This window comes from Urtica dioica, chromosome 8, assembly GCF_054948205.1.
Source record: "Urtica dioica subsp. dioica isolate 48M chromosome 8, U.dioica_male_clone48M_v1_H2, whole genome shotgun sequence".
In the NCBI taxonomy this organism is placed as follows: domain Eukaryota; kingdom Viridiplantae; phylum Streptophyta; class Magnoliopsida; order Rosales; family Urticaceae; genus Urtica; species Urtica dioica.
Genome location: NC_142763.1, coordinates 1,508,500 through 1,529,240, shown reverse-complemented (window position 1 = coordinate 1,529,240; position 20,741 = coordinate 1,508,500). Strand labels below are relative to the sequence as shown.

The 20,741-nt window shown below is 39.6% G+C and overlaps 5 protein-coding genes across 5 annotated transcripts; 2 read left to right on the top strand and 3 right to left on the bottom strand.

Annotated features, from left to right (window-relative positions):
* Positions 1–784: 784 nt before the first annotated feature.
* LOC149387063 (hyccin) lies at positions 785–2,319 on the bottom strand. Its single transcript, XM_089624826.1, has one exon. The coding sequence runs from the start codon at positions 2,272–2,274 to the stop codon at positions 1,045–1,047; it is 1,230 nt and encodes a 409-aa protein (XP_089480952.1). The 5' UTR covers positions 2,275–2,319; the 3' UTR covers positions 785–1,044.
* A 1,400-nt stretch (positions 2,320–3,719) lies between these two features.
* On the bottom strand, positions 3,720–9,129 carry LOC149387062 (cation/H(+) antiporter 4-like). The gene is made up of 4 exons (XM_089621586.1): positions 8,857–9,129; positions 7,315–8,322; positions 5,788–6,603; positions 3,720–4,078 (listed from the first exon to the last, which is right to left on the bottom strand). Exons 1-4 carry the CDS (start codon positions 9,127–9,129, stop codon positions 3,752–3,754), a joined length of 2,424 nt encoding a protein of 807 aa, XP_089477712.1. The 3' UTR covers positions 3,720–3,751.
* Positions 9,130–9,677: 548 nt separating this feature from the next.
* On the top strand, positions 9,678–11,961 carry LOC149387061 (uncharacterized). The gene is made up of 4 exons (XM_089624538.1): positions 9,678–10,182; positions 10,295–10,355; positions 10,469–10,613; positions 11,432–11,961. The coding sequence occupies exons 1-4, from the start codon at positions 9,942–9,944 to the stop codon at positions 11,693–11,695; spliced, it is 711 nt and encodes a 236-aa protein (XP_089480664.1). The 5' UTR covers positions 9,678–9,941; the 3' UTR covers positions 11,696–11,961.
* A 605-nt stretch (positions 11,962–12,566) lies between these two features.
* Positions 12,567–14,079, bottom strand: LHCB6 (light harvesting complex photosystem II subunit 6). The gene is made up of 2 exons (XM_089623195.1): positions 13,697–14,079; positions 12,567–13,337 (listed from the first exon to the last, which is right to left on the bottom strand). Exons 1-2 carry the CDS (start codon positions 13,924–13,926, stop codon positions 12,788–12,790), a joined length of 780 nt encoding a protein of 259 aa, XP_089479321.1. The 5' UTR covers positions 13,927–14,079; the 3' UTR covers positions 12,567–12,787.
* A 1,086-nt stretch (positions 14,080–15,165) lies between these two features.
* Positions 15,166–20,018, top strand: LOC149387059 (Protein phosphatase 2C family protein). Its single transcript, XM_089623758.1, has 9 exons — positions 15,166–15,443; positions 15,688–17,015; positions 17,161–17,282; positions 17,383–17,452; positions 17,563–17,650; positions 18,172–18,341; positions 18,423–18,566; positions 18,674–18,802; positions 19,468–20,018. Exons 1-9 carry the CDS (start codon positions 15,269–15,271, stop codon positions 19,639–19,641), a joined length of 2,400 nt encoding a protein of 799 aa, XP_089479884.1. The 5' UTR covers positions 15,166–15,268; the 3' UTR covers positions 19,642–20,018.
* Positions 20,019–20,741: the final 723 nt, after the last annotated feature.

Genomic DNA, 20,741 nt, shown 5'->3' with positions numbered 1-20,741 from the left:
GCATGGTTTTTAGTACATCTACACTTATACGCCTCTGTTTGATATAGTGAAATGATCTAGCACTCCAAAATGATTTTCATAACTTCTTTACATCAAAGACAGACCAAACTAGCAGTAATTTTGAACACATGAAAGCAAAGACCGCTATAATTCCCCAACCAACTTCCAACTACAATCAAATATCTTGGCTGATCTTAATCCAGATAAAAACTGAATGCATATAATCTTGGTTGGGCCTCAATCCCTTTTCTCGGAGTTGATCAGCTTCGTATTCATACTTAAACTACCCAGCTACGTTCACCATATCCAAAATTGTAAATCACCCTCCAAAAGGAACTCTCTCTCAAGAGCAAGTTCCAAGTTCAATCAAACCGCTGATTAGTCAAGTAACACTTCAGTGCTACAAGGGATTAAAATAAACAGCTTGAATTCTTCAGAACCACTAGGAAGTTTGGGGATTCTTGTGATGTGTCCCTAAACTAAACTCTTCTCGATATATATCGAAGCCAACAAGACAACTAGAGAGGCTATATAGTCCTAAGTCCCAAGTAGAACCCTTTAAGCGCGATTAATGGCACTTCAAAGAGCAATATCAGTCCTATTGTGTACCTAAGACCCAACTTTTACAAAATAAGCTGAAACTTGCACATCCCAATCATGAAACCATCTAAACAAAAATACAGCAACTTTGTAAGCAAACAGAAAGTGTGATTATTTTCTCGGGAAGAATAACGTGTAACACATACCTGGACTCGAACACCATCACAAACTCAGAAATAATCCATTTTAAAAAACGCATCAAAAGAATCAAATCCATTGAAAAGAACACTTCTTGGAATGTACCAAAAACAAACTCAGACACAATCAACAAACCATAAAAGCAAAGCAACAACAAATACAGTTTGTATAATTACTCATATATAAACAATAAAAAAATATTTTAAAATCTACAAATACAAAAACCATCAACACTTAACAACACTACACGAACCTCATAAATATATTAAACATATATGTAGAGAGTATAAACAGAGCAGCAAAACCTCACTTGGAAACCAGCAAGATCTCGGGCTTCTTGGCCTTGCTCGGAGTGTTGACGTTGGACGACGAATTCCCCGTCATCGTAGTGGCGGCGACATTCCTCTCGTCAGCCCTCGTCCGATTGTCCAGCTGGATCAAGCTCCGTGTGGCCAGGATCGCCTGAGGCGCCAGGTCGTGAGAGGCTCTGGCATAGAGCCGCCGGACAGCGGCGGCGGCTTCGTCCTTCACCTCCGGCGGGCTCAGCGGCGCGAGAAGACAGTGGCCGAGGATCCTCAGAGCCGGCTGAAGAAGCTCCCATGGCAACGGAACCCTCGATCCACTCACGGGCCCGCCGTTCTCAATTCTCAGCTCGGCAAGGCCATCGGAAAGCTCGTCCTCATCATCGTCATCGTTCTGATCGAGCTCTCTGGCGCAGGGACAGTCGTCACCGCCGGCCCAGGATGCGACGGCGCGGCAGAGCTCGGTCTTTGACCACGGAGGCATTTGAGCGATGTGCTTGTAGTAATAGTCCAAAGCGACGCCGACGATGCAGGCGCGCTTGGTTGACTTCACGGCGGTCTGAGGCTCCAGCGGCGGAGAGAGGACGCCGGTTCCGACGACAGCTCCGGCGGAGACTCCGGCGGGGGAAGAGCGAGGGTTGTGGTAGAGCGAGGGATAGGAGAGATCGGGGACGTGGACGAGGATAGGTTTACCGGCGCGTGACTTACACTCGGCTGAGTAAACGGCGAGTAGAACGGCCTCGAATCCTGCGAGCGAGTGCGCGGCAGCCGATTCCGGCGAGTGGAGTAAAGAAAGGTATAGAGAAGAGACGAGTGGGAGAAAGGACGATACCAGGAGACGGAGGTGTGGATCGGAGGAGAGAAACGTGTCGTAGAGCCAATGGCAAAGAGGATCGGAGGACGATCCGGAGAGCGACGACGACACCGCGGAGTAGGCGGCGGCGGAGGATAGGAGCGAGAGAGCGGGGCGGTCGGAGTCGGCGAGGGCGGAGAGCGTCGGAGAGAGAGACGGAGGAAGGAGAGAAGCTAGGGTTTCGATTCGGCTCCGGGCTTTGGAGATTGATTCCCACCATGAATGCATCGGATCCGACGGAGGAGGAGGTGGACCGGCATTGTTATTGTTCGTGGCTGCTGCGGCGGCGGAGGAAGATCCGGCGGATGAGGATGACGGCGAGCTTCCGGCCGGAGCTCGGTGGTTGTGGTGGTGGAGTTCCATTTGATCTCTTCCTCTCATGGAGTTGAATCGGATCGTTGAAAACTTGAAATTTGGGAATTTAGGGTTTTGTATTAGAAAATGCTAGATTTCAATTACGTCCTTGCATTTTCTCATAATACTAAAATCACCCAGTTGACTGAACTAATTCCAAAATAAACATCCAAGATTTTTGGCACAACTCACGAGTGGGAACGATCCACTCATGAGTTGACACGTGGCAGCCAACTGACACGTGTCAACTCATGAGTGGATCGTTCCCACTCGTGAGTTGTGCCAAAAATCATTTCCGAAATCCTTAACATAGTTAATAAAAGGCACTCCCTCTTTAACTTCAATCCTGGTGCCGCCACGTGACGTCTCCAGGAAGCGACACTTGGCGGTCAGTTTTTTTTTTTTTTTTTGGCTCCCGATTTTGGTTTTTTTTTTTCCTTTTTTTTTTCTTCCGATTTTGGTTTTTTTTCCTTTTTTTTTTGCCTTCCAATTTTAATTTTGGTTTTGAATTTTTTTTTTTTCCTTCCAATTTTGATTTTTTTTCCCAACCAAACATTAATTTTTTTATGTATGTTATAATCATAATTACTAATATTATATTATACTATATCAATAACATACATTATCCTTTATTTTTTTTCCCGACCTTTAATTTTTTTTTCTCTCTCTCATCAATATATTTTGTATATCTTTTTATTTATATAATTTCCTTTTTTCTCCATCTTTCATCAATATGTTTTGTATAATTTTTTTATGTATATTATAATCATGATTACTAATACTATATTATACTATAACAATAACATACTATACCAATAACATACATTATTATGAGTATATGTTATTATATATATATATATATATATATATATATATATAATATATATATATATAGTGTGTGGAAAAACTTTAATTTCTTTTATCATAATTTAACTTCGACTTTTACTTACCTAAAATTTCTTTTTCCTATAATACTTCTAAGAAATCTGACAGATAGGAAAACATTCAGTATTTTAAAAACCTTTGAATCATAAAAGAATTTTTTTTCTACCTTTTGTTATTTTTTAAACATCATTGACAACGATTTTGCTAGATTTAATTTAATACAATTAAAAGTCTTCAACTTACTCTATTTTACTTATTTTTCTTTTTGACTTAAAAAAAAAAAAATTGTTGCTTTTATAAAACTAGTAAATAAATAAAAACAATAACTTCGTTACAGTTACAGTACTCTTATAAAGCTTTCTTGAAATTGGGAATCGCCAAGGATTTTGAAGGTAATTTCATTTACATCCTTGTACTCTACTCCAATACTAAACCCACCCAAGTGACTGAACTTATTTCCGAAAGAGCTCCCATTTGAATTAATTCAATCGTAGTCGTAACCGAGAAGAGTATTGTATTACAATTGCTTAAAACAAACTACCTTACGGTTTACACTAATCTTACACATACATATATGCATATACATGTATAAGAGAGAGAGAGAGAGTAAGAGAATAAATCAATGAGAGGAAATCTTCTGTTGTTGCACCACCAAAACAGAGGCCTTGGTGAGAACATCAGTGGAAGAAAGCAGATCACCAACGACGCCAAGCTCAGGAAACTCACTCCACTCGTCGAGGCCAGAAGTGAGCGGAGATCGGACATTGAATCTGCGTCCAACGATGAAGAGGTCGTAATCGCCAACAATGGATCGAAGCACAGTGGCGGTCTGAGTCCCGTCTTTAACAACCTCCTTATGGTACCCAACCCCGGCTTCCGCGGCCGAGCTCGACGACGCACCGCTGCTCTGCGGCGCAACCTCCTTAAGCACCTCGTTATCCAGAACCTAATAACATCAACACATGTTTGCCTTGGCTTCTTAGTTCTTATTAGACAACTTTTGAATTTCTGTTACTTCTCATTGTGGGATTCCTAATAGGGAAGTAGCAAATTAGTTATAACTAACTCAACTCGATCGCGGTCTTTTGTACATATGGTGTTTAGCATTGTTTAAAGGTTCACCACTCCACTAACAATAGATTTTATAATTTTTATAAATTATATAAAGTCATTTGGCCATTTAGCTATAGTTGATTTTTTATAGAGAAATTGTCTCAATTATTATAGGTTTTTTCAATTTCCTAACGAAAGCTTAATTTGATCAAAAAGTATTAGTAAATCATTTGTACAAATATAATTTTACCCTCAATATGATGTCAAAAATTGATATTTTCTATGTCAACAATTGACAATTATTGTTGACATCTGTGAATTTTGAGTTATTTGTTTGTTGACATAGATGTCAACAATCGACATCTATTGAAGACATCTATGTCAATAATTGACATCAATTGTTGACATAAATTATTGAGGGTGAAATTGTATTTGTACAAGTGATTTAATAATATTTTTGGCCAAATTAAGCTTTTGGTGGAAAATTTTTAAAAAAAATTATCAGATGGTGGTAGTTGAGACGATTTCTCTTTTTTATATCTAAATAAACAGTCAAGATTAATCGACCTTTCACGGATTAAATTAGACCACCTTAATTTTGATTGATTTATATTATCATCTTTAGTTTAGTTCAATTGATTAATAAGAAAATCATTTAATCATTATTAATTCAATTAATTGAGTAATTAAACCACTAGAATTTAGAGATTTACTATATAGTCAATCTTTTGTAAATTTTAAATAAGTAATCACTATGGTGATGTGACATTGTTTGGACGTTTTTAATATTTCGTTTATGCCCTCGAAGTCTAATGGTTATTTATTTACAATTATTAATGAATATTTACAATTATTAATGTTTTGTTGCCTTTGTTAATAAAATCTCATGACTATTTAATTAAAATTTATCGAAAGTTGATTATATGACAAAATACGAGTTTTCATATGGTTATATATCTAGAGAGTGTTAGTGTAGTCTGAACAAACGACTTGTCGTTTGTTCATTTCCTTTAAATTGTTGTCGTTTTCTTTTCTCTCGTTTGAATGTCGTTACTTTTAAATACTTGTAAATGTCACATCAGTCTAATCATCAATGAGAGATCTTCGTCTTCTCTGAATTGATCCAAACACTCTCTCTCAAAGTTCTAACAGAGAGTCATTATTAATTATTTTCTCTTTTCTTTTATCACCCAGTTAAGATTAACCGACTAGTAGTTGAAAAAACAGTTAAAAATCAAATGTACTAATCAATTAAATATCCAGCCCAAGCTTGCTGGGGCCAAGTGGTAACACCACTCTCCTCCCAAGGGGAGGACGCAGGATCGAATCCCGGCGGGCGCAATTCCCACATTTGATTAATTATGGGGTGTGTTTGTGTGGTTCTAGAAATAGATATTTATATTTGTCCAACCCACCATATTTGTAAATATCCGATCTTGTATCTTTGACTACTTATAAAGCCCTCTCTAAAAAAAAAAAAAAAAAATTAGACCAATTTAATTTTGACCGACTAATATATGATCATTTTTAGTTCACTTTTGTCCAAAGTGATGAATTATTTATAGAGAGAAAGAAAGAAAGAGAGAGAGAGAGTATAATAACCTGATCCCACGGCGACCCGTCCTCTGCGGCGGTGGCAGAGACGAAATGAATAAAAGTGAGTCTGATACACGAATCCCCGGCCATACGGCGGGCTAAGGTGAGAGCCTCGCGGTCGTCGCTCCCGCCGAGAAACACCACGGCGACGCGATAAGCCCCTCCGCGGGAGGCGACGGCCTGGACGCTCTCGGAGTGGCCGCGGTCGACGAGGACGGCGACGGAGCACGGGGCCCGCTCCATGACGCTGAGGTTGACGGCGCGCACGGTGGCGTCCTCGGCGTCGATCCCGGCCCCGTCCGCCGCCCACTTCCGGTGGAACGGCACCACGATGAGCGCCGCCAGCTTGTCCAGCGCCAGCGTGCAGATGTCGTCGTGCATGTACTCCGCCGGAGAGATCGCCGTGAACACTCCCACGGCGGCGCCGCCGCCGGAGTTCTCGCGCTGGAAGTGGGAGAAGGAGAGGATGACGTTCTCGGAGTAGGAGTAGTTGGAGAGGGTCTTCTTCTGGAGCTGGTGGGAGATGAAGACGGGGGTGGCGCGGCCCACCATCTCGATGACGTGGAGGACGTGGACGGAGATCGGCCGCTCCTTCGTCGGGCACATCGCGTCCAGGAGGTTGATGGCCGCCGCCGTGTTCTCCGGCCGGTTTATCACGGCCACCACGCGGAGGTCGCCCACGCCGGACTGCATTATGTTGCGCTTTTGGTATCCGGCGTACTTTCGCATCGGGTCGTACAGGTGCCGCACCGCCAGGGGGACCACCACCGCCGTCACGAATATCACCGCCATCGCAAATGTGTACACCTCCAAGTCTATCACCTATATATGTACTAGGGGAATTAGTTTTTGAGTTTTCAATAATAATGTATGCATGTCTATAAATCCTTAACTTTTTTTTATAATTTTTTTTTTTTTGAAGGATAGCTTTGCGGTCGATGGGAAGTGTGAAATTAACAACTAAGTTATGCTAATACCACTTTTTTAATTACTTTTTTTGGGTGAATTTTTAAAAGGAAAATGATAATAATCAGCGCCATCATCGGTGACGTGATAGCTTCCTATTGAACATAGTAAATGTGGAGCTCGCTGATAATTATCAATGTTCTTTTATAAAATGTCAAAATTACCTTTATACTCTAATATTTTTAGACCATTTTTCTTCTTTGGAAGTATGCTATTCTTTTTTTTTTTTTTTTTTTTTTTTTTCTATTTTGAATTTTAAATAACTTTGTTTAAAATAGAACTACGTTAAGATTTCAAACGATTTGAACATGATAATCTAATTAGATAAAAAAAAAGTTCTAATCTAATTATTCCTTAAAAAAAAATTCATTACCTTTTTCCTTGGTGAATTTTTTAAATGTCAAAATTACTATCTAATATTTTTCTTCTTTCTTTTGTCCAACTGTTTTTAGCCATATTTTTTTTCCAATTACCCTTTGTGTACGAGAGTACTTTCTTAATATTAAAAATTTACTAACGACAAAATACAACCCAAAAAAATTAGATGAAGGGATATATGTGGCGTACCGTACTATCTCTGGCAATTCCGTAAGAGGCCATCTCAACAACACCTTTGTAAGACATAATGAAGGCTATAGCCAAAGCGTCTTTGAGAGGCATCTTACTCATCATCGGAGGCACCAAAGAGAACAAGAATTTAGAGAGCACGACCACCATCACCAAAATCGCATTCGCCTTTGAAATTGTCGACGTAAACATCATAGACGCGGGGCTCGTCTTGATCATACAAATTGCTGCGAAGATCGGCATGAACACGCCGGACGTCATAGGGTCAAACATCTTTACTAGGGCTGACCCGAGCGGAGGCCCATCAGGCACGGCCAGGCCCAATATCATTGGCCCGAATACGAGGGTCATGTGGTACCAATTAGAGAGTATGGCGGATAGCAACACCGCGAGGATGATAAGGTTGATGTAGATTTTCTTCACTGGCCGACCCTCAGGCGTCTGCCTCACAATCCATATCATCGCGGGCCGGGCCACGTAGATGACCACGAGAGTGAATGAGGTGACCAGGACCACGTCCAAGAGCCCGAGGGCTATGGACTTGTCCCACACTTTTGCCAAAGTGGCGAGCGCGACGAGGATCACCCCTAGGATGTCACTTATGATGGAGGATGAGAGGCCGAGCCGACCCAGCTCTGAGTTGAAGATCTTTAGGTCTTCGAGGAGGCACGCGATGACGGGGAATGAGGTGAGAGAGTGTGTGGTGAGGACGAACATGAGTTGGAGATTCTCTTGTTTTGAGAGGTGAAAATAGCGGGAGAGGGCTAACTGAGTCCCCGCCCCGAGGAGGAGCGGGGCGACCATGGCTAGGGCTCCCGTGTGGAACGCCTTTGAGCCCGTACGGAACACGATGCTCAAGTCCATCTTGACCCCGCTTAGGAATATGAACATCGTGTAGGCAAACAACGAAATCGTGCCGAGGATGTCTTGGTTTTGGAATATGAAAACATTTTTTCGATAGTCGCCTACTACGCTCCCAATCATCGCATCGCTTAGGAATATCCCGGCCTGACAAATAGAAAATCATTATTGTGGAAGTTGCTTGTGGTAGTACTCTTTCAAACTAATCGCATGAATAGTGTGTCTAAAGTATTTATCGTGAATTTTTTTTTTTCAAGTTATAAATAATCATTCTAATTATGTTTACAAAATAATTTACTAAATTTGATTAGTGTTTTGGGCTTCATTTATATTTACTGTTTCTATTTTTTTATTTATAAGAAAAATATAGCTGTTTAGACTTTGAAAAAAAACACTAGTTATGAAAAGATTTGAAATACCCACTATTTTGAACATGTTGCACTTTTAAAATAGTATTCTTATAATTTTCCAATATTATTTGACCCCACCAATATAAAATATAGGTGTCTCCCTCTGTCAATTTAAAACTTTTCTTGTATGATATTAATTTTTTCAAAAATATTTCTCAATTTAAAACTTTTCTCGTATGAATTTTATTTTTTACGCGCGTTGTCTCTCTCAAAATTTTATTTGATTTTTTGCTCTGTCCATACAAATAATAACGTGGTAGAATGAACTTACGAGAAGCTCGGAGACGAACATAGGCAAGCCGATCATCTTGAGGAAGAAATTGGAGGCTTGTGTTAAGATGAACATCAAAAGCATTTCGACCTCGAGAATCGGGATCGTGTACTTTTGCAGCGGAAGATTGAACTTAGGAGCGAAAGGCAATGTGATGTTGAGGTTAAAATAGTCGCTACTGTTCCACAGCCCCACCGAGTTCATGTTCGACGGGAACACCTCGCATCTCTTTACCGGAAAAATAGACCGCACGCTCGTGTTGAACAACTCCATTGGGTCTAGAAAAACAATTATGGAAATAACTTCTTTTTTTTTTCTTTCTGGGTGAGACCGTGAGAGTTGTGTTTTTATTATACGTTGTTTCTCACAAATTGGGTGCTTTTCTGCACCAAATCAAGGAACGAAAAGACTAAAAGAACTAAATATTGTTGGATGATACTATGTATAGCTTATTCAGTTGTCATTTTCTAAATTAATATTTACATACACCACCAAAGCTAAATGTATCACGAATTGAACGATTAACTAATCATATGTGGTGTGAAGTTATACCAACCTAAATTTTTTAGAATCATATTGACTAACCTAGTTTTAAGTTTTAACGATACATTTTGTATTTTGTTAAAAATGGATCTTTTTCAACCTATAAATTGTACAACCATACGTTGATTCTCTTTCTATATGCCCCTTATTAGTTCTCACATACATATACTACTACTATTTTCTATATTTTAAATATATTAAATTGAATCATATCCTTAAACTTAAATACTTAAATGGTTTCATAAATTGGGTTGCGTTGATAAGTATTTTGGTCTTAAAAGTCCAATACTCCAATTCATGATACTTTCGGCATAGAAATCTAATTAATGTATTATTAATCATATTTTATCAAAATTTCTGAACTACTCTCTTGTTAGAATCACAAACTTGCTTTGGACACTCCGAAAGAAAGAGAGTGAAATAAGTAGATTGGAAGAGTTCGATCCGAAGCAGGATTGAGAATTCCGTCGCCAAAAAATCAGAGACAGCCTCATTATCGTCGTCCCATTCTTCTTCTTCTTCTTCGTCAAGCTTCATCGGCAATGGCGGTCGTACCTTCCTCTGCGTCCTCACTCTCTCTCGCCCCAGCTTCTCGCCCGTCGCTCGTCTCTCGTCCCACAAACTCTTCTCTCTCGCCATCTCTCCGAATCAGCCCCAGATCTCTTCATCTCCCCTCGATCCGCGTCCGCAGAAACGACGGACCTTTTTCGCGTCGTTTCGCTACTCTCTGCTCCTCCGACGCCGCGAAAGAGTCGTCTCAGGAGAGCGTTCCTATCGAATTGAGTGAGAAATTCGCTTTCACATTCTCTCATTTTTGCTCTCTTTGTTAATCACACATATTTTGATTTTTTTTTTTTATTAATTTATATATGTTTTGTGAATTTTGAATCTTCAGGATATGAAGCATTTCCCACTGTGATGGATATAAACAAGATTCGTGAAATTTTGCCGCACAGGTAAGACTTTATACATGTATATCTACCAATTATCTTGCATATTCGATAAATAAATAACTATTGTATGAGGCGATGTGGTTTAATTCGGTTGAGCTTTTCATCGCTTTGTTTAGGTTTCCGTTTCTTTTAGTGGATAGAGTGATTGAGTACAATCCTGGAGTTTCAGCTGTGGCCATCAAGAATGTGACAATCAATGACAACTTTTTCCCTGGCCATTTTCCTGAGAGGCCTATTATGCCTGGTGTTCTCATGGTTGAGGTAAATTCCTTTTGCTTCTTTAATTATTATGTTTTTTTGTTATTGGTATTGTGTTCATTCCCTTGCTTCTTGTTGCGATTACTTGTTCCTGTGTTTCGATCCTTTTCAAATGCATTGCTATGTCTACTTGTTTCTATCTCAATATCTGACTTCTGAATTGCGCTGTTGTGTTTATGAATAACAAGAAATGTGACTTTTCTATAAAGGAATTGTTTTTATTCAACCGTCTGTTGATATCAAGTATCTAGTTATCACACAATGGCCTCGGTTAATCATTATATTTCATTTGTGGGATTAATGTTGGGTTTTTGAATTTTTTTTTAATGGGGTTTTAGATATCCTGATACTGTTTTGCCACTAAGCCCATATTCTTCATCTTAAACTATGCAAGAATAATGCTAAGTAAGTCTACATAAAAAAAATCCCTCGCAGAATATATTGTTATGCTAAACTCCTTGATTCGCAAAACATAGCTTCCTGCTCAAATATGGACTGTGAATGAAAATTACGAATGCCATGTAAATACCACCAGCCCTTACTTAACCATAGGTTCGGCTCTCACTAAATTACGAATGCCATGTAAATACCACCAGTCTCTTACTTAATCATAGGTTTGGCTCTCACTAGTGGTCTTATTCATGTGAATAAAAATTACAAATGCCATGTAAATACCACCAGTCTCTTACTTAACCATAGGTTTGGCTCCCACTAATGGTCTTATTCATGTGAATGAAAATTACGAATCCCATGTATATCCACCATTGTCCGGACTTTAACTCTTCTTCGGGGGGGTTTTTTTTTTTAAAAAAAAAAATCAGGCATTAGCACAGGTGGGTGGTATTGTGATGCTACAACCGGAAGTGGGTGGTTCACGGGAGAATTTCTTCTTCGCCGGAATCGACAAAGTGAGGTTTCGCAAGCCAGTGATCGCCGGAGACACTCTGGTGATGAGGATGACCTTGGTCAAGCTCCAAAAAGGCTACGGGCTCGCCAAAATGGAGGGCAAGGCTTACGTGGGAGGCGAGGTCGTCTGCGAGGGTCAGTTTTTGTTGGCCATGGGTACTAGCTCTGGCTCTTCCTAATTTTGTCTCTTCAAGTCTTTCCTTTGAACCGTCTGATTTTTTTTGTCCTGTAGTGTATGTGTTGCGGCCTTTTTTAAGTCATCTAGCAACTTCCAGTTATTCATATGAGTCACATAAAAGAAAAAGAAAAAAAAAAGTGTTGAAGTTTTTAAATTTAGATGCTGAGTCTCAAGAATTCAAGTTCTGCAACACTGCTCACGTACTGCATTTTGTCATCATTTTTTTAGTTATTGAAATCTCAGTTGGCTAGTTATTTTCCGCATAAATTCTGCGTTTTCTTTTACGTATTTGAAGTTGAACCAGTATTTAAAATCTAAAATCTTCTTCGGTTAGACTGCCGAGAATTACTCGTTCCCGGTTAGACTGGAAACCATTAGCAACTTATCTTTATTTTAAGTGAAACATATCACAAACTAAACGCACTAATTCTTTTGCTGCTGCTTATTGTTAGTTGCTGCTAATACATTGAAGCAAGAAGGGGTAAAAAAAACTAGAGGCAGCGTTTTCTTTTTTATAATATATATATATATATATATATATATATATATATATATATATATATATATTTTGTAGATAGAGTTCAAAAGGGAACTTCATGACCATAAGCCCGTCATCCCTGTTTCAGACCACAAGGCACAAAACAAAACCAACAAAAACTTCGCTTCAGAAATCTCTTTCTTCATTCATACTTATCAACAAAGACAACACACACGCACATGTATACATTGATTACCCAAAAAAAAAGCCTCTTGCATACAACAGTTTGGTGTTAGACCACTTCAATAGTGATTGTTTTTATTTTCATTTTTTTTTTCACTCCATTACTGTCATCCATGCATTTCTATTTACCCATTATTCCAAAGATTGTAAGTAAAAACTGACAGCTCAAATATTATATATATGATAGAGAGGGATTTAGTTTTTGCTTAAAAGGCTCATCATTCATGGTTACCGCTAAAATGTTGAATTAAATCTATTAACAAACAAACATCACGGTGAAAAAAAGAGATCAGACAAATAGAAAGGCTCTCTCTCTCTCTCTCTCTCTCTCTCTCTCTCTCTCTCTCTCTCTCTCTCTCTCTCTCTCTCTCTCTATGGCGAGAGAACTCCGAGGGGAGTCTTTCCCTGGCCGGCCTCGAAGTAAAAGACGAGCATGGCGATCATGGCGATCCTGGCGTGCTTGATCTCGGCGAGCTTCAGTCTGTCGAGCTTGTCGAGGTCGGGAAGGTAAACCCCGTTCTTGGTCTCTCCGGCGAGCCCGAGCGGGTCGAAGAATTTGCCGCCGGGGTAGCCCTGATCTCCGGTGGCGTTCGAGAAATTCTCGGCGGTTCGGGACCAAGGCGTGGCCCACTCAACGGACTGCGAGTCCGGGTTGAAGAAATCGACCCACCGCTTGCTCTCGACCCAACCCATCAGCAAGAGCTGGGTCCCGAGCAGGGTCCCGAACGAGAACGGAGCCACGGCTCCCGGAGCGGCTCCGGCCTCGAACCACGGGATTCCGCTGTACGCTTGTCCCACGAAGATTCCCACCACCGCAGCCATGGCCCACCGCCCGTGGATCAGCTCGGCTTCTCTGTACCACTTCAGGAACGCCGGGTCTTTTCCGAGCCCTAGCGGGTCGAAACCGTAATCGCCCGGTAGCCTGCCACGTCATCCACAGTAACACACACAAAAAATGTATATCAAGATAGGAAAGGCATAGATTTAAGTCTAGATTCGGTCTTTTTTTTCAGCCTGCGGTTAAGCTGTTCGATGAAATGCCTCAATCAGAAAAAAAAAAAAAAGTAACAGTCACATGATACTTAATTTTTTAAAAGCTTGGGTCTTAAGGCAACTCTGTCAGTGAGGAAGAAAAAAAATTGAGCAAGGGCATAGATGCTGTTTTTCAGTTATCAATGATATAGATAGGTCTCAATGTGGACATTTTAGAACTTTAACAGATAAATAATTTGAATGTTGTGAATGATAATTAGTAAATTGGGAAATGGTGTTTGGACTTACGAGCCGTCGAGCCATTCGGGGTCGACGAGGTTGCCACCGGCTCTGACTCCGGGGAGCCACGACTTCTTGGCCGCCGCGGCCGCAACGACCACGAACCTCTTTCCCGAGACTTGGCCGGGCCTTGCGGAGAACAAGGCCCGTGCGGAGAGCAAGGCCTGGCTGCTCTTCTTTCCTCCGCTCAGGAAAGCCGAGCCCAGCCCGTTAAGCACCGCCGCCGAAGTCGCTGCCATAATCTCTCTCTCTCTCTCTCTCTCTCTCTTTGCTCTGTGTGTTTGTGAGATTGGTGTGGTGGTTTTGGTTTTGGTTTTGGAGCGTGTGGTGTTTTTGAGTGAGATATAGAGAGTGAGTGTGTTTATGTGATTGGTGTTTTTCAAGAAATCCAAAGGGATGATTTTGGAGGAGCCAAGTAGGATAATGAAATCTTGTTGAGGTCTCGTTGGATAGATTTCGGGCCAATCACGACTCACTCCTTCATCTCCTATGTTTCTCTCCAACCACGTGGACCTTATATTTTTGGGTTATTTTCCATAGTGGTCCTTGCACTATTTGATCTGTCGCATTTTGGTCCCTTAAATTTTATCTTTGCGGTTTCTGTCCTTTCCTCTTTTCTTTATCTTGTTACAATTTCGCCTAAAGTACCAACTTTCCGTCAACGTGTCATATGCTAATATTTTTTATTTTTTATTCTATGCTCAAAGTTGACAGTTTATATAAAATTAAAAATTAACGGTTCTTTCTCATTTGGATTTTTGGACTACAAAAATCCCCAAGAGCATGATTTAAGGGTAAAATATGGGCAGAACAAATGTGCGGCTCACTTCACTTCTCTATTCATGAAAGGTTAAAATATACATGAATGTGTGGCTCACAAAAACTTTGCTTTAGCTTTGATGTGACTCCTAGTGCGTAAATACTAGAAGAGCATTGCATGGTCACTAATGAATTTTAACATGAATCGGAATTAAGAGACTTGCATAAGCAGTTATTTTTACAGCATATGGTTGAATTTGACAAAATGTAATCTTGGTTTGCAGAGCAGATTCCCAATAAAAATAAAAGGCTTTGAAGTGATGTGATTTACATTCTTCTTCGTGGATCATGCTAAAATTCAAAGCAATTAAATATCAGGGGTCTATGGATAAATAATAGATCGTTGCCTTGCCTTCAGAAGTTCAGATTTCACATCAGTTTAGGAATCTTAAATTTAATTTTATGGATATTGCACAATTTAATCCAAAACTACTACTATTATATTCTTCCAAGGTTTTGATGGGGAAACTCAAAATAATATTCAGCCACATTATATAATAAATAAATAAAACACTGGTGCTGAAATAATATTCATTTAATACTAGCAACGTGGGAAATAAACTACCAAATAATTACCCGGGTAAATTGAACCCAACGGGAACGTCAACTCAAGGTTGACTAAAAACAGTTGTCTTTAATAACAATAATTAGAAGTTAGAACTTCAAATTTAGAAGAACATCGTCGTTAATCTCTGAAGTTACAAAAGCAAAAAAAATAAAAATAAAAATTAACAAAACAAATGAATGACGACGAATTAAAGAATGGCTTCGTTGAGCTTCTCTTCCTTCCAAACTCTCTTCCCGAGACCTTGTCGCCACTTTAACGCCATTCCCAATTTCGGCCAAAAGCCACGGACCGGGTTTCGAATTCCCTCCGGCACCGGCTCCGATCCCGATCCTCCTTCCTCCGACGAATTCGGACTCATTTCATCTGCCAGTACGCCTGATTTCGATTCCATTGTCGCATATTTTTGTTTTTCTCGTTTTCAGATCTCTGTATTATTATTTTAGGGATTTTGAAGTTCGTTAGTTGATCAAGTTAGCCGATCTTACTGCATTTTGTTTGTAATTAGGAAACTTTCGAATTCGCCGAGATTGCATTGCACAGATGTTCTTGAGTTGATCGAGTGAGATAGTGATTTTTTTTTGGATCCTTTTTTTTTCTTTCTTTTTTTGAGCAGAGAGGTCCGACGGAAGCGTGGTCTTCCGGTTCGGAAACGCGAGAGACGTGATCGTTGAAAAGACTCAGAGCTCTTCGGGCCAAGCCGTGTCTCGCTCTGTTCGGCGTAGGAGACGAAAAAAAGTTGAAGAAGGTGTTGTTGCTGTTGAGGTTTCGGCTTCGGGCTCATTGTCGCCCTCTAGTGATGACTATGGTGTTGTTGAAGCGAAAGACAGTGATGTCGATGGAGTCACAACCGGATTGGTATCTTCTCGACTAAATACGGAAGATGAACCAACTGAGAGAGATATCGATGTAGTTACGATTGGCTCGGTATCTTCTGACAGTGACCTAAAAGCCGAAGCAAAACAGAGTGATGTCGATGGAGTTACAACCGGATCGGTATCAACAGAACTTGATTTGGAAGCTGAAGCGAAAGACAGTGTTTTCGATGAGGTTACAAGTGGGTCTGTATCTTCTGAACTGGACATGGAAGATGAAGTGAAAGAAAGTGATGTCGATGGAGTTTCGAGCGGATCTGTGGCTTCTCAAGTTGACTCAGAAGATGAAGCGAAAGATAACGACGTCGATGGAGTTGTAACCGGCTCGGTATCTTTTAAACTTGACTTGGACAAAACGAAAGATAGAAATGTCGATGGAGTCGTGATCGGCTCGGTAACTTTTGAGCTTGACTTGGGAGATGGAGCAAAAGACAATGATGTCGATGGAGTTATAGCTGGCTCGGTATCTTTTGAACTCGACTTGGACCAAGCAAAAGATAGAAATGCTGATGGATTTCTAACCGGCTCGGTATCTTTTAAACTTGACTTGGAAGACAAAGCGAGGAAAGATAGAAATGTAGTCGGAGTTAAAACCGACTTGGTATCTTCTGAGATTGACTTGGAAAATGGAGTGAAAAATGGCAATATCGATGGAGTTATGACCGACTCGGTATCTTCTGAACTTGACTTGGAAGATAAAGCGAAAGATAGCAATGTCGATGAAGTAAAAACCGGCTTGGTATCTTCTAAGCTTGACTCAGAAAATGAGGAAGTGAAAGATAGCAATCCCAATGGAGTTACAATCAGCTCATCGGTATCTTTCAAGAATAACATGGAAGATGAAGCGAAAGAAAGTGATTTTAATTCTCAACCCGACTTGGAAGATGAAGTGAAAGAAAGCAATGCTGATGAAGTTACAACCGGCTCTGTATCTTCTGAAATCGACTCGGGTCCTTTAGCGTTTAGCGATACACCCGGCGAAGCTCCGACAGAAATGTCTCAGGCCAAAGAGAAAAACAGCGAAAAACCATCCCATGAAGTTATCTCTGAGATATCACTAGACGAAAAGGTCAGTAAGTCAATCAATCTCGGTCTGTAGCGATAATGTCTATGACTGAGGTGGTGATGTTTATCATGCCCAGCCCAGTCCTGAATTAAATATGTTATACGATCTAATGCATTGACGAATTCCTTTTTTTCGTGTTGTTGAGAAGCTCAGTAGCTTCCACCATCTTGTGTGTCATAACGCATCTTCCACAACTGAGGAAGAAGCGGAAGCGATTGTCGAGAAAAGAAATGGAGATGGAGAATCACCAGCTGATGAGGATCCGAAGAGGTAGTAACATTGCTTTATTTGATCGCGTGCTATCACCCGTGATCCTTTTTCGATTTTTATTTCTCCGGGGAGATATATATTTGTTTCGTCGTCTGGGCAGTGAGGAAATCTCAACTAGAGAGCTTGTACTGTCTTCTGGTGCTGCACTGCTGCTACAACAACCCACAAAGGTAGATTCTCATGTTTCATGTTGAAATGGGAAAAAAAAAAAATGTATATGGAGTATTGTTTCGCTTTAGTTAGCGAAATCTGAGAAGATTTTATTGAAAATGTTTTACAGGGATTGGCAGGTGCCGAGGATGCTTATTTTGTTGCACACCAGAACTGGCTCGGTGTGGCCGATGGAGTTGCTCAGTGGTCACTCCAAGGTATCTGTTTTCGGCGGAATAATTGATACAATAAAACGTATTAAAATTTCCAGGAAAAATGGCATGTTTAAGAAAAATATTTTCTGTTATTCTTACTAATAGCGTATCAACTCGTTGTCCAATTCCTCAACAGCCACAATGTATAAACGCCGCCAAAAGCTGTGTCAATAATATTTCAAGTGATTACAGTGACGTTGCTGTTAAGGCCTTAGGGTGGGAATTATAATAATTAGTAGTTGGTTAAAGGGTGATTTAAGAATATTTAGAAATAGCATCTGTACATGGAACATAGAAGTAAGAGATAACATTTAAGAAGGGAAAAATTAATAATTAGAAACTATTCGAGAAGGGTTAAAAATAATAATTTGGAGGGAAGTTTAGGCTTTTGGAAGAGTTCTGGGTCTCACTCTAGTTGCTTTGGCTCTATAGGTTCGGACTCTGGCTATTTTTCTGACACTTCATGTTTTGCTTTGGCTTTTTATTTACTTAATTGTTTATGAGATTCCAATCTGATTCTTCAGGAGTGAATTCGGGAGTATATGCCCAAGAACTCATGGAGAACTGTGAAAGAATTGTATCAGATTTTGAGGGAAGTCCAATGAACAACCCAGGAGAAGCTCTTGTTAGAAGTGTTGCTGAGTCAAAATCACCCGGATCGTCCACAATTTTGGTCGCTCACTTTGATGGCAAGGTATATTAACGTAATTATCATATGTTCAAAAATCGGTAAATTTTAAAATTGCATAGCAAAAACCTCTTCCTCGTTCTGCAGGCTTTCCACGTGGCCAACATTGGTGACTCGGGATTCGTGATAATCAGGGACGGCTACGTCCTTCACCAATCGTCTCCCACGGTCCACGAGTTCAATTTTCCGTTACACGTTGAGAAAGGCGATGATCCTTCGAAACTCATTCAGGTTTGTGCTGTTTGAGATCACGTGTTTCGGGACAAGTTTTTAATTAAATGGTAGATAACTTGTTTCCGAAGAAATCTCTTGATATGTTTTTTTTTTTTTGTATTCAGTCGTACAAGATCGATCTGGAAGAGGGAGATGTGGTCGTCACTGCAACAGACGGCCTTTTCGACAACTTGTACGACCAAGAAATTGCTTCTTTCGCAACAAAGTCGTTGAAATCCGGCCTCAAACCCCAGGTACCAAAAACCTCTCAACTCAGATTATCGTTTCACTTGGAGTGTGTTTGGAACCTGGAAAATGTGAGGGAAAGGAGAATGAAATCCCTCATATTTTCCTTGTGATGTACTTGATTGGATGGAGGGAAAATAGAAGGGAAATAAAAATGAGAGAGAAAATAAGAGGAGAAAATGAATAACTAATAACTGTATTCCAGTTTCTATGGAAACGGGTGAAAAATTAAATCAATCTATCGTTAAACTTGGGTGAAACTTGGGTCTGATTTCGTGATGCAGCGAAAGCAGTAAAATAGCGTATGAATCTTAAAACTATTGATTTAGCTCACCAAGACTGTTAGGAACTTAGATATAAGAGAATGATAATAAGAATTAGATCAGTTTTGATTAACCTCTTGATTTGAAAGTCTAACATCTTCCTTCTATATTTTCGTCAAAAATAACAATCAAGATCTTCCAAAACCATATATTCAGTTAATTCCTCGGTCAGGTCAGCACATTGGGAAACAAATTTATCTTGAATTCATTGGTTTGAGAAAATATCAAAAAATACGAAACCAAATTTCTCTTGAAAATTTATTTAAACTTCATTAGTAACCTAAGAAAAGCCATCTATTTATAAGCGAGATATGAAAGAAGAAGAAAAAAAAATCCTTACTTTGCATCAGGATATAGCTGAGTCGTTGGCCCATAAAGCCCAAGAAGTTGCTCGGTCACCATCGTCCTCGAGAACTCCATTCTCAGACGCAGCACAGGTGGCCGGGTACGTGGGATATTCCGGTGGAAAGCTCGATGATGTCGCTGTCATTGTGTCGATTATCCAAAACAAGCAGACCATTTAAAAAAAGGAAAATTATGACGCGACGAGTAACCTCAATCAAGAGATTCTTAATTTCTTATGATGGTAATTTCTTCCCTTGAAATTACTTCTGTGTTTAATTTAAAAAACATGTGTACACACAAGCATAGATTAGCAACATATATTTGTAATACAGCGACGCTTAACTTAAAAGACTTGCCTTACAAGTCTTCTTTAATTGTTTTTCATTTTTTATGAATCGTACATTTGTGTCATTGACGATATTTTACTAATTATGGGTAAAAAGCCATTCTCAAAGGCTTTCTTTCTCTAATTAATTAGATTCTATTAACGATGTGCTTAAGCTATAGGAAAGGTAACGATGTTAACGTTGATATATTTGTTTTGACCGATTTACTAAAGGCCATTTAGCTTTTGAATATTCTCTCTATTGAATAGACATTTATAAACCAAGCACACACCATCATGATCCTTTATGATTTTGTATGGCGTAATGGCGGTATGGCCATAACATGACCGCTTTTGATCACTTCAATTTTTTTTTTAAATAATTAAAAAAAATGGAACAAGTAACGTGGACATTTCTCTCTTTCTCGTCTATAATTTCTCTTGACAACTCATCAATCATCATCAACCAAGTGTCTCAGTAAAACCTGGCCATATTGAAGAAGTTACAAGTTCAATGTAAATGTAATATGAGAATTTTCAAGTTAAACGTTTTTTTCTTTTGCTCAAAGTTTTCAAGTAGACTGGAAAAAGAGCTTCAGTAACTTCAAACTTGCAATAAAAAAGAGTACAAAGTACAAACTCCTGTTTTTTATATTATTTTTTCCCTAAATTTTGCAAGAAAATATAGTTTATTGTGGTGGTTGGTGATCGTTGTTTAATTTCTAGTTTATAAGGAAATAAGCTCTTGAAAAGTCGAAACACATCAACGATAGTAAATTCTGAAATACTGCTGTCTATATCCTAACTTGTACTAATTCATCGATCGGCATTGTACATCGTCCTCATTTGTATACTCACAAATCACAATCAGAGTAAATTAAATTGATTGATCGTATTAGAAAATAATAACCCACTTTTAACTAAAAACACTCCCTCGTGCTGTTCTTATGTCTT

Bases quoted from the DNA above. Each gene is read 5' to 3' on its own strand.
- LOC149387061 (XM_089624538.1), top strand. From the start codon at position 9,942: ATGGCGGTCGTACCTTCCTCTGCGTCCTCACTCTCTCTCGCCCCAGCT. The intron at 10,183-10,294 runs GTGAGAAATTCG...TTGAATCTTCAG, and splicing joins GAGCGTTCCTATCGAATTGA to GATATGAAGCATTTCCCACT. The intron at 10,356-10,468 runs GTAAGACTTTAT...CGCTTTGTTTAG, and splicing joins CGTGAAATTTTGCCGCACAG to GTTTCCGTTTCTTTTAGTGG.
- LHCB6 (XM_089623195.1), bottom strand. From the start codon at position 13,926: ATGGCAGCGACTTCGGCGGCGGTGCTTAACGGGCTGGGCTCGGCTTTC. The intron at 13,338-13,696 runs GTAAGTCCAAAC...ATGACGTGGCAG, and splicing joins CCCGAATGGCTCGACGGCTC to GCTACCGGGCGATTACGGTT.
- LOC149387059 (XM_089623758.1), top strand. From the start codon at position 15,269: ATGGCTTCGTTGAGCTTCTCTTCCTTCCAAACTCTCTTCCCGAGACCT. The intron at 18,342-18,422 runs GTATATTAACGT...CTCGTTCTGCAG, and splicing joins TCGCTCACTTTGATGGCAAG to GCTTTCCACGTGGCCAACAT. The intron at 18,803-19,467 runs GTACCAAAAACC...ACTTTGCATCAG, and splicing joins AATCCGGCCTCAAACCCCAG to GATATAGCTGAGTCGTTGGC.
- LOC149387062 (XM_089621586.1), bottom strand. From the start codon at position 9,129: ATGGAGTTGTTCAACACGAGCGTGCGGTCTATTTTTCCGGTAAAGAGA. The intron at 6,604-7,314 runs GTACGCCACATA...GTACATATATAG, and splicing joins GAATTGCCAGAGATAGTACG to GTGATAGACTTGGAGGTGTA. The intron at 4,079-5,787 runs GTTATTATACTC...TGATGTTATTAG, and splicing joins ACGGGTCGCCGTGGGATCAG to GTTCTGGATAACGAGGTGCT.
- LOC149387063 (XM_089624826.1), bottom strand. From the start codon at position 2,274: ATGAGAGGAAGAGATCAAATGGAACTCCACCACCACAACCACCGAGCT.